We start from the raw sequence: 11823 nt of genomic DNA on the forward strand, positions 1-11823 counted from the left end.
GACACTGCTCTTCAGACAGGACACTGCTCTTCAGACAGGACACTACTCTTCAGACAGAAGACTGCTCTTCAGACAGGACACTGCTCTTCAGACAGGACACTGCTCTTCAGACAGGACACTGCTCTAGAGACAGGACACTACTCTTCAGACAGAAGACTGCTCTTCAGACAGAAGACTGCTCTTCAGACAGGACACTGCTCTTCAGACAGGACACTGCTCTTCAGACAGGACACTGCTCTTCAGACGGGACACTGCTCTTCAGACAGGACACTACTCTTCAGACAGAAGACTGCTCTTCAGACAGGACACTGCTCTTCAGACAGGACACTGCTCTTCAGACAGGACACTGCTCTTCAGACAGGACACTGCTCTTCAGACAGAAGACTGCGCTTCAGACAGGACACTGCTCTTCAGACAGGACACTGCTCTTCAGACGGGACACTGCTCTTCAGACGGGACACTGCTCTTCAGACAGGACACTGCTCTTCAGACAGGACACTGCTCTTCAGACAGGACACTGCTCTTCAGACGGGACACTGCTCTTCAGACGGGACACTGCTCTTCAGACGGGACACTGCTCTTCAGACAGGACACTGCTCTTCAGACAGGACACTGCTCTTCAGACGGGACACTGCTCTTCAGACGGGACACTGCTCTTCAGACGGGACACTGCTCTTCAGACAGGACACTGCTCTTCAGACGGGACACTGCTCTTCAGACAGGACACTGCTCTTCAGACAGGACACTGCTCTTCAGACAGGACACTACTCTTCAGACGGGACACTGCTCTTCAGACAGGACACTGCTCTTCAGACAGGACACTGCTCTTCAGACAGGACACTGCTCTTCAGACAGGACACTACTCTTCAGACAGGACACTGCTCTTCAGACGGGACACTGCTCTTCAGACAGGACACTGCTCTTCAGACAGGACACTGCTCTTCAGACAGGACACTGCTCTTCAGACAGGACACTGCTCTTCAGACAGGACACTACTCTTCAGACAGGACACTGCTCTTCAGACGGGACACTGCTCTTCAGACAGGACACTACTCTTCAGACAGGACACTGCTCTTCAGACAGGACACTGCTCTTCAGACAGAACACTGCTCTTCAGACAGGACACTGCTCTTCAGACAGGTCATGTATATGTTTTTGCTGTTTGTTCTTTGTTATAGAGCCAAAAAGATTGGAGAAGTGGTTTATCCAGACATCTCCATTTTAGATAGATGACTCCTTGTGTTTGTAACGGCCGTTGTAGGTGGAAGAAGGTGAGGACCAACGCGCAGCGTGGTAAGTGTCCATATTTTTAATAAAGAAATTGAACACTGAACAAAACGAACGAAACCGAAACAGTTCTGTCTGGTGCAGAATACAAACACTCAACAGGAAATAAGCACCCACAACTCAAGGGTATGGTTCTCAATCAGGGACAACCAGGCTGCCTAAGTATGGTTCTCAATCAGGGACAACCAGGCTGCCTAAGTATGGTTCTCAATCAGGGACAACCAGGCTGCCTAAGTATGGTTCTCAATCAGGGACAACCAGGCTGCCTAAGTATGGTTCTCAATCAGGGACAACGATTGACAGCTACCTCTGATTGAGAACCATACCTGGCCAAACACAGAAATCCCAAATCATTGAAAAAAAAACAAAGACAACCCAACCAACTCACACCCTGATCATACTAAAACATAGACAACCCAACCAACTCACACCCTGATCACACTAAAACATAGACAACCCAACCAACTCACAACCTGATCACACTAAAACATAGACAACCCAACCAACTCACAACCTGATCACACTAAAACATAGACAACCCAACCAACTCACACCCTGATCACACTAAAACATAGACAACCCAACCAACTCACAACCTGATCACACTAAAACATAGACAACCCAACCAACTCACAACCTGATCACACTAAAACATAGACAACCCAACCAACTCACACCCTGATCACACTAAAACATAGACAACCCAACCAACTCACACCCTGATCACACTAAAACATAGACAACCCAACCAACTCACAACCTGATCACACTAAAACATAGACAACCCAACCAACTCACACCCTGATCACACTAAAACATAGACAACCCAACCAACTCACAGCCTGATCACACTAAACAAAGGAACTAAGGTCAGAATGTGACAGTGTTGCTGTTTCTTTAGAGTTTTCCAAGAGTCGATGGACTGATTTCTGACGTGCTGTTCCTTCTTCATCCGTAGGGTATTTCTGTGTTGTTTTAGTGATTAGCCAAAGTAAAAGCGTAAGGCTCAGGGTTTCTGGGTCTCTATGTTTTTGGTTGGATAGGGGTACAGTGGGGCAGTCTCCTGGTTGGGTAGGGGTACAGTGGGGCAGTCTCCTGGTTGGGTAGGGATACAGTGGGGCAGTCTCCTGGTTGGATAGGGGTACAGTGGGGCAGTCTCCTGGTTGGATAGGGGTACAGTGGGGCAGTCTCCTGGTTGGATAGGGGTACAGTGGGGCAGTCTCCTGGTTGGATAGGGGTACAGTGGGGCAGTCTCCTGTTTGGATAGGTGCACAGTGGGGCAGTCTCCTGGTTGGATAGGGGTACAGTGGGGCAGTCTCCTGGTTGGATAGGGGTACAGTGGGGCAGTCTCCTGGTTGGATAGGGGTACAGTGGGGCAGTCTCCTGGTTGGATAGGGGTACAGTGGGGCAGTCTCCTGGTTGGGTAGGGGTACAGTGGGGCAGTCTCCTGGTTGGATAGGGGTACAGTGGGGCAGTCTCCTGGTTGGATAGGGGTACAGTGGGGCAGTCTCCTGGTTGGATAGGGGTACAGTGGGGCAGTCTCCTGGTTGGGTAGGGGTACAGTGGGGCAGTCTCCTGGTTGGATAGGGGTACAGTGGGGCAGTCTCCTGGTTGGATAGGGGTACAGTGGGGCAGTCTCCTGGTTGGATAGGGGTACAGTGGGGCAGTCTCCTGGTTGGATAGGGGTACAGTGGGGCAGTCTCCTGGTTGGATAGGGGTACAGTGGGGCAGTCTCCTGGTTGGGTAGGGGTACAGTGGGGCAGTCTCCTGGTTGGATAGGGGTACAGTGGGGCAGTCTCCTGGTTGGATAGGGGTACAGTGGGGCAGTCTCCTGGTTGGGTAGGGGTACAGTGGGGCAGTCTCCTGGTTGGATAGGGGTACAGTGGGGCAGTCTCCTGGTTGGATAGGGGTACAGTGTGGCAGTCTCCTGGTTGGATAGGGGTACAGTGGGGCAGTCTCCTGGTTGGATAGGGGTACAGTGGGACAGTCTCCTGGTTGGATAGGGGTACAGTGGGGAAGTCTCCTGGTTGGATAGGGGTACAGTGGGGCAGTCTCCTGGTTGGATAGGGGTATAGTGGGGCAGTCTCCTGGTTGGGTAGGGGTACAGTGGGGCAGTCTCCTGGTTGGATAGGGGTACAGTGGGGCAGTCTCCTGTTTGGATAGGTGTACAGTGGGGCAGTCTCCTGGTTGGATAGGGGTACAGTGGGGCAGTCTCCTGGTTGGATAGGGGTACAGTGGGGCAGTCTCCTGGTTGGGTAGGGATACAGTGGGGCAGTCTCCTGGTTGGATAGGGGTACAGTGGGGCAGTCTCCTGGTTGGATAGGGGTACAGTGGGGCAGTCTCCTGGTTGGATAGGGGTACAGTGGGGCAGTCTCCTGGTTGGATAGGGGTACAGTGGGGCAGTCTCCTGTTTGCGTAGGGGTACAGTGGGGCAGTCTCCTGGTTGGATAGGGGTACAGTGGGGCAGTCTCCTGCTTGGATAGGGGTACAGTGGGGCAGTCTCCTGGTTGGATAGGGGTACAGTGGGGCAGTCTCCTGGTTGGATAGGGGTACAGTGGGGCAAAAAAGTATTTAGTCAGCCACCAATTGTGCAAGTTCTCCCTCTTAAAAAGATGAGAGAGGCCTGTAATTTTCATCGTAGGTACACTTCAACTGTGACAGACAAAATGAGACTGTCTCAGTCTGTATCTGTCTCCTCTCCTGTCTCAGTCTGTATCTGTCTAATCTCCTGTCTCAGTCTGTATCTGTCTCCTCTCCTGTCTCAGTTTGTATCTGTCTCCTCTCCTGTCTCAGTCTGTATCTGGTTCCTCTCCTGTCAGTCTGTATCTGTCTCCTCTCCTGTCTCAGTCTGTATCTGGTTCCTCCCCTGTCTCACTACACAGGGTTTCCTTTCCCTCTCTACCTCCTGTCTCAGTCTGTATCTGGTTCCTCTCCTGTCTCAGTCTGTATCTGTCTCCTCTCCTGTCTCAGTCTGTATCTGGTTCCTCTCCTGTCTCAGTCTGTATCTGACTCCTCTCCTGTCTCAGTCTGTATCTGTCCCCTCTCCTGTCTCAGTCTGTATCTGTCTCCTCTCCTGTCTCAGTCTGTATCTGGTTCCTCTCCTGTCTCACTACACAGGGTTTCCTTTCCCTCTCTACCTCCTGTCTCAGTCTGTATCTGTCTCCTCTCCTGTCTCAGTCTGTATCTGGTTCCTCTCCTGTCTCAGTATGTATCTGGTTCCTCTCCTGTCTCAGTCTGTATCTGACTCCTCTCCTGTCTCAGTCTGTATCTAACTCCTCTCCTGTCTCAGTCTGTATCTCGTGCCTCTCCTGTCTCAGTCTATATCTGGTTCCTCTCCTGTCTCAGTCTGTATCTGTCTCCTCTCCTCTCCTGTCTCAGTCTGTATCTGTCTCCTCTCCTGTCTCAGTCTGTATCTGGTTCCTCTCCTGTCTCAGTCTGTATCTGTCTCCTCTCCTGTCTCAGTCTGATTCTGGTTCCTCTCCTGTCTCAGTCTGATTCTGGTTCCTCTCCTGTCTCAGTCTGTATCTGTCTCCTCTCCTGTCTCAGTCTGTATCTGTCTCCTCTCCTGTCTCAGTCTGATTCTGGTTCCTCTCCTGTCTCAGTCTGTATCTGTCTCCTCTCCTGTCTCAGTCTGTATCTGTCTCCTCTCCTGTCTCAGTCTGTATCTGGTTCCTCTCCTGTCTCAGTCTGTATCTGGTTCCTCTCCTGTCTCAGTCTGTATCTGGTTCCTCTCCTGTCTCAGTCTGTATCTGTCTCCTCTCCTGTCTCAGTCTGTATCTGTCTCCTCTCCTCTCCTGTCTCAGTCTGTATCTGTCTCCTCTCCTGTCTCAGTCTGTATCTGTCTCCTCTCCTGTCTCAGTCTGTATCTGTCTCCTCTCCTGTCTCAGTCTGATTCTGGTTCCTCTCCTGTCTCAGTCTGTATCTGTCTCCTCTCCTGTCTCAGTCTGTATCTGTCTCCTCTCCTGTCTCAGTCTGTATCTGTCTCCTCTCCTGTCTCAGTCTGTATCTGTCTCCTCTCCTGTCTCAGTCTGTATCTGTCTCCTCTCCTGTCTCAGTCTATATCTGGTTCCTCTCCTGTCTCAGTCTGTATCTGGTTCCTCTCCTGTCTCAGTCTGTATCTGGTTCCTCTCCTGTCTCAGTCTGTATCCGTCTCCTCTCCTGTCTCAGTCTGTATCTGGTTCCTCTCCTGTCTGAGTCTGTATCTGGTTCCTCTCCTGTCTCAGTCTGATTCTGGTTCCTCTCCTGTCTCAGTCTGATTCTGGTTCCTCTCCTGTCTCAGTCTGTATCTGGTTCCTCTCCTGTCTCAGTCTGTATCTGTCTCCTCTCCTGTCTCAGTCTGTCTCCTCTCCTGTCTCAGTCTGTATCTGTCTCCTCTCCTGTCTCAGTCTGTATCTGTCTCCTCTCCTGTCTCAGTCTGTATCTGTCTCCTCTCCTGTCTCAGTCTGTATCTGGTTCCTCTCCTGTCTCAGTCTGTATCTGGTTCCTCTCCTGTCTCAGTCTGTATCTGGTTCCTCTCCTGTCTCAGTCTGTATCTGTCTCCTCTCCTGTCTCAGTCTGATTCTGGTTCCTCTACAGTCTCAGTCTGTATCTGGTTCCTCTCCTGTCTCAGTCTGTATCTGTCTCCTCTCCTGTCTCAGTCCGATTCTGGTTCCTCTCCTGTCTCAGTCTGTATCTGGTTCCTCTCCTGTCTCAGTCTGTATCTGTCTCCTCTCCTGTCTCAGTCTGTATCTGTCTCCACTCCTGTCTCAGTCTGTATCTGTCTCCTCTCCTGTCTCAGTCTGTATCTGTCTCCTCTCCTGTCTCAGTCTGTATCTGGTTCCTCTCCTGTCTCAGTCTGTATCTGTCTCCTCTCCTGTCTCCGTCTGTATCTGTCTCCTCTCCTGTCTCAGTCTGTATCTGGTTCCTCAGATACAGAAACCTTGACATTGTTTAACGATCAGAGCTGTTACACAGCTCCCTTTAGTGTGTGTGTGTCTCCCTCGACACCTCCCACACATACGTACATTCATGCACTGACCCTTTTCCTCTTACACACACCTACATACACATAACAGTGTGGGACTACAACCTAAATATAAATATGGCACTCTTTAGAGCCCACTCCAGCTGTTTCAGGAGACATTTCTACAACACTACCAGGGTTTATGATGTGTTAGTGCTCGACATCAGAGAGAGAGAGAGAGAGAGAGAGAGAGAGAGAGAGAGAGAGAGAGAGAGAGAGTCTCTGTCTCTGTCTCTGTCCTACCTCTACCTCTCTCTATGTCTCTTTCTCTCTCTGTCTCTCCGTCTCTCTCTGAAGAGAGAGAGAGGGATCATCTGTCTCTATTACCCCTCCCTACATATACCTTAGCCAAATACATTTAAACTCAGTTCTTCACAATTCCTGACATTTAATCCTAGTCATTTAATCCTAGTCTCTTCCTAACATTACTCTTAATGACACTCCCTCTGTCCCTTCTGTCCCCTCTCAGGTGGACTGGCCCTGGGGATGGTTGTCGAGTAGCTTGGTGAGGAGGGACAGGTGCTTATCACAATACATGGAAACTAGTTTGTTTTGTGGCACAGCTGTTGTGGTACAGCCAGAAGAGGACTGGCCACCCCCCCACAGCGTCTGGTTCCTCTCTACCTGACACAGCCAGAAGAGGACTGGCCACCCCCCCACAGCGTCTGGTTCCTCTCTACCTGACACAGCCAGAAGAGGACTGGCCACCCCTCAGAGTCTGGTTCCTCTCTACCTGACACAGCCAGAAGAGGACTGGCCACCCCTCAGAGTCTGGTTCCTCTCTACCTGACACAGCCAGAAGAGGACTGGCCACCCCTCAGAGTCTGGTTCCTCTCTACCTGACACAGCCAGAAGAGGACTGGCCACCCCTCAGAGTCTGGTTCCTCTCTACCTGACACAGCCAGAAGAGGACTGGCCACCCCTCAGAGTCTGGTTCCTCTCTACCTGACACAGCCAGAAGAGGACTGGCCACCCCTCAGAGTCTGGTTCCTCTCTACCTGACACAGCCAGAAGAGGACTGGCCACCCCTCAGAGTCTGGTTCCTCTCTACCTGACACAGCCAAAAGAGGACTGGCCACCCCTCAGAGTCTGGTTCCTCTCTACCTGACACAGCCAGAAGAGGACTGGCCACCCCTCAGAGTCTGGTTCCTCTCTACCTGACACAGCCAGAAGAGGACTGGCCACCCCTCAGAGTCTGGTTCCTCTCTACCTGACACAGCCAAAAGAGGACTGGCCACCCCTCAGAGTCTGGTTCATCTCTACCTGACACAGCCAGAAGAGGACTGGCCACCCCTCAGAGTCTGGTTCCTCTCTACCTGACACAGCCAGAAGAGGACTGGCCACTCCCCCACAGCCTGGTTCCTCTCTACCTGACACAGCCAGAAGAGGACTGGCCACTCCCCCACAGCCTGGTTCCTCTCTAGGTTTCTTCCTAGGTTCTGGCCTTTCTAAGGAGTTTTTTTCCTTGGCCACCGTGCTTCTACACCTGCATTGCTTGCTGTTTGGGGTTGTAGGCTGGGTTTCTGTACAGCACTTTGAGATATCAGCTGATGTAAGAAGGGCTTTATAAATACATTTGATTTGATATAAATTATGTCAATTATTTTGGCTGGTAATGTATTTATTTTTATTTTTTATATGTTTGTTTTTCAAAATGCTCCTGTGGGTCCTCCACCTATCACTCAATGGAGAGGTCGAGGTGATGTTTAACAATAGACAACAAGACAAATGGCGCCACCTAGTGGAAACATGAAAGGCTACAGCAAAAAAAAAAAGAAGAAAAGTCTGGCATGTCGGGTCAAAGATAATTCAACTGGGGGATGCGTTCAGTAGGACGCAACGTTTTGGAACGTTCAGATAGAACACGGTGTGTAGAGTATGCCTTTCTGACGTGTAGAATAATGGACCACATCTGGTCTCTGCACGGCATTTATTCACTGGACAAAAATATAAACGCAACATGCAACAATTTCAACGAGTTACAGTCCAATTTAAATAAATGCATTAGACCCTAATCTATGGATTTTACATGACTGGACAGGGGCGTAGACATGGGTGGGCCTGGGAGGGCATAGGCCCACCCACTTGGGAGCCAATAATACATCTTTTTTTTTTTTCACACAAAAGGGCTTTATTACAGACAGAAATACTCCTCAGATTCATCAACTGTCCGGGTGGCTGCTCTCAGAAGATCCCGCAGGTGAAGAAGCCGGATGTGGCGGTCCTGGGCTGGCGTGGTTACACGTGGTCTGCTGTTGTGAAGCCGGATGTGGCGGTCGTGGGTAGGCGTGGTTACACGTGGTCTGCTGTTGTGAGACCAGTTGGACGTACTGCCAAATTATCTAAAACGATGTTGGAAACGGTAGAGAAACTAACATAACATTCTCTGGCAACAGCTCTGGTGGAGATTCCTGCTGTCAGTTTATTATAAAAAACCATAAAATTGCCCGTGAGAATTTATTTGTTTTGAGTCTGTTTTGGAAGTCACTGGTAAAGCACATTGCACAATCTCCCTGACAAGGCGTTCCGTGAATTTAGACCCCAACCGCACAGAACTGGGAAGCTGGAGAGAGCTGGCGTGCGATGGGCCACTGCCTGTAGGGCGGCTGTAAATCATTAGAGTTGGACTATGTGAGGAATGTTTTGTTTTCCACACACTTCCTGGTTATGTCATGGACAAATATTCAATTCATTAAAACAGTAAATGTTGATTTCAGATATGCCTTCCCAGGCCCACCCATGTCGAGCCTAGCTTAGGGCTAGCCTAGCTTAGGGCTAGCCTAGCTTAGGGCGAGCCTAGCTTAGGGCTAGCCTAGCTTAGGGCTAGCCTAGTTTAGGGCTAGCCTAGCTTAGGGCGAGCCTAGTTTAGGGCTAGCCTAGCTTAGGGCGAGCCTAGCTTAGGGCTAGCCTAGCTTAGTCTACAAAAAAAATAGTGTTTTTTAGGCTGCTTTTGTGGGCAGATTGTCATCCACTGTAGGTATAACTCTTATTCCCCGAGCCTTGTAATAGAAATGGCCCAATGCTGGCCAAATGCTTTTTCTAAACACAATAAGGCTCGCACATGATACAGTTTTGGAAATATTTCAAACTTAACTTTAATAAAAACAATACATATTTTTTCTAATATAAAAGACACACTTGAGGCGGCAGGGTAGCCTCGTGGTTAGAGCGTTGGACTAGTAACCGGAAGGTAGCCTCGTGGTTAGAGCGTTGGACTAGTAACCGGAAGGTAGCCTCGTGGTTAGAGCGTTGGACTAGTAACTGTAAGGTAGCCTAGTGGTTAGAGCATTGGACTAGTAACCGGAAGGTAGCCTAGTGGTTAGAGCGTTGGACTAGTAACCGGAAGGTAGCCTAGTGGTTAGAGCGTTGGACTAGTAACCGGAAGGTAGCCTCGTGGTTAGAGCGTTGGACTAGTAACCGGAAGGTAGCCTATTGGTTAGAGCGTTGGACTAGTAACCGGAAGGTAGCCTCGTGGTTAGAGCGTTGGACTAGTAACCGGAAGGTAGCCTCGTGGTTAGAGCGTTGGACTAGTAACCGGAAGGTAGCCTCGTGGTTAGAGCGTTGGACTAGTAACCGGAAGGTAGCCTCGTGGTTAGAGCGTTGGACTAGTAACCGGAAGGTAGCCTCGTGGTTAGAGCGTTGGACTAGTAACCGGAAGGTAGCCTATTGGTTAGAGCGTTGGACTAGTAACTGTAAGGTAGCCTCGTGGTTAGAGTGTTGGACTAGTAACCGGAAGGTAGCCTATTGGTTAGAGCGTTGGACTAGTAACCGGAAGGTAGCCTAGTGGTTAGAGCGTTGGACTAGTAACCGGAAGGTAGCCTAGTGGTTAGAGCGTTGGACTAGTAACCGGAAGGTAGCCTATTGGTTAGAGCGTTGGACTAGTAACCGGAAGGTAGCCTAGTGGTTAGAGCGTTGGACTAGTAACCGGAAGGTAGCCTAGTGGTTAGAGCGTTGGACTAGTAACCGGAAGGTAGCCTATTGGTTAGAGCGTTGGACTAGTAACCGGAAGGTAGCCTAGTGGTTAGAGCATTGGACTAGTAACCGGAAGGTAGCCTAGTGGTTAGAGCGTTGGACTAGTAACCGGAAGGTAGCCTATTGGTTAGAGCGTTGGACTAGTAACCGGAAGGTAGCCTAGTGGTTAGAGCGTTGGACTAGTAACCGGAAGGTAGCCTAGTGGTTAGAGCGTTGGACTAGTAACCGGAAGGTAGCCTAGTGGTTAGAGCATTGGACTAGTAACCGGAAGGTAGCCTAGTGGTTAGAGCGTTGGACTAGTAACCGGAAGGTAGCCTATTGGTTAGAGCGTTGGACTAGTAACCGGAAGGTAGCCTAGTGGTTAGAGCGTTGGACTAGTAACCGGAAGGTAGCCTAGTGGTTAGAGCATTGGACTAGTAACCGGAAGGTAGCCTAGTGGTTAGAGCGTTGGACTAGTAACCGGAAGGTAGCCTAGTGGTTAGAGCGTTGGACTAGTAACCGGAAGGTAGCCTAGTGGTTAGAGCGTTGGACTAGTAACCGGAAGGTAGCCTAGTGGTTAGAGCGTTGGACAAGTAACCGGAAGGTAGCCTAGTGGTTAGAGCGTTGGACTAGTAACCGGACAGGTTGCAAGTTCAAACCCCCGAGCTGACAAGGTACAAATCTGTCGTTCTGCCCCTGAACAGGCAGTTAACCCACTGTTCCCAGGCCGTCATTGAAAATAAGAATTTGTTCTTAACTTATCTGTTCTTAACCGTTAAATAAAGGTAAAATAAAACACTTACTTGTATGCAGTTTAGGAAAGTTGCACATTGGCTGTAGTTTGAGAAACACATGCGATCCAGACGGAAAACGTGGAAAGGAATTGTCAATGGAAATGAGAGGCACCTTTGCAAAACTGAGCACAGTAAGTATCTTTCATATTTGAAAGATTATTTTCTCGTTTCAAAGGTTTACAAATCAGTATCGTTAGCGATGATCAATAACATTTTAAACGTTATAACAGAGCGTCGGGATTGTAGTTCACACGGAGCCAGCTGTCGTTGCATACCATCAGCTGAGAACCCAAGTCAGAGACAGGCTGTGAGCCACCTTGGGCTCTCCAGAGCTAATGTAGGTCTAGCCTACTGTATTAAAAAAAAACATATTGGATAAGATTTTCTAAAATGTATCACTCAGAAGTCTTGAGTTACCACTGTCATTGGAATCTGTGTAGGCAAAGTTGTGCACGTATGTAGAAACACATGGAAACAAGTGTTTTACTCTCGACTTCTTGTCGTCTAATGTGGCTGTACTCTATAGAACCACAGGGTGGCGCTAAATCACTGAATATTTCTACATTTTGAACTAAGTCCCACACTTCACTTTACAAAACTTGTCCCAAATGTAAATCATTTTTTGCCCGTATGGACGCTGTGATTTTGTTGACTATATTCCTACATTATTTAGGACGTTTTCTTTTCCCTTGGAATGTTTATAGCTTCCCTTATCTTTAGTTTACAAGTCCAAGTCGGTCGAGTTGTAGTACACGTGACGTCAGGTGAACTTGGGATGGCTTCTGTGCT

The 11823-nt window shown here is 49.4% G+C and overlaps 1 protein-coding gene across 1 annotated transcript; it reads right to left on the reverse strand.

Annotated features, from left to right (window-relative positions):
* Positions 1–2293: 2293 nt before the first annotated feature.
* LOC116354786 (DNA-directed RNA polymerase II subunit 1-like) lies at positions 2294–9030 on the reverse strand. The gene is made up of 2 exons (XM_031796315.1): positions 9027–9030; positions 2294–3822 (listed from the first exon to the last, which is right to left on the reverse strand). Exons 1-2 carry the CDS (start codon positions 9028–9030, stop codon positions 2294–2296), a joined length of 1533 nt encoding a protein of 510 aa, XP_031652175.1.
* Between the last annotated feature and the right edge of the window lie 2793 nt (positions 9031–11823).

The sequence above is a fragment of the Oncorhynchus kisutch genome, linkage group LG18 (genome assembly GCF_002021735.2).
Source record: "Oncorhynchus kisutch isolate 150728-3 linkage group LG18, Okis_V2, whole genome shotgun sequence".
NCBI lineage: Eukaryota > Metazoa > Chordata > Actinopteri > Salmoniformes > Salmonidae > Oncorhynchus > Oncorhynchus kisutch.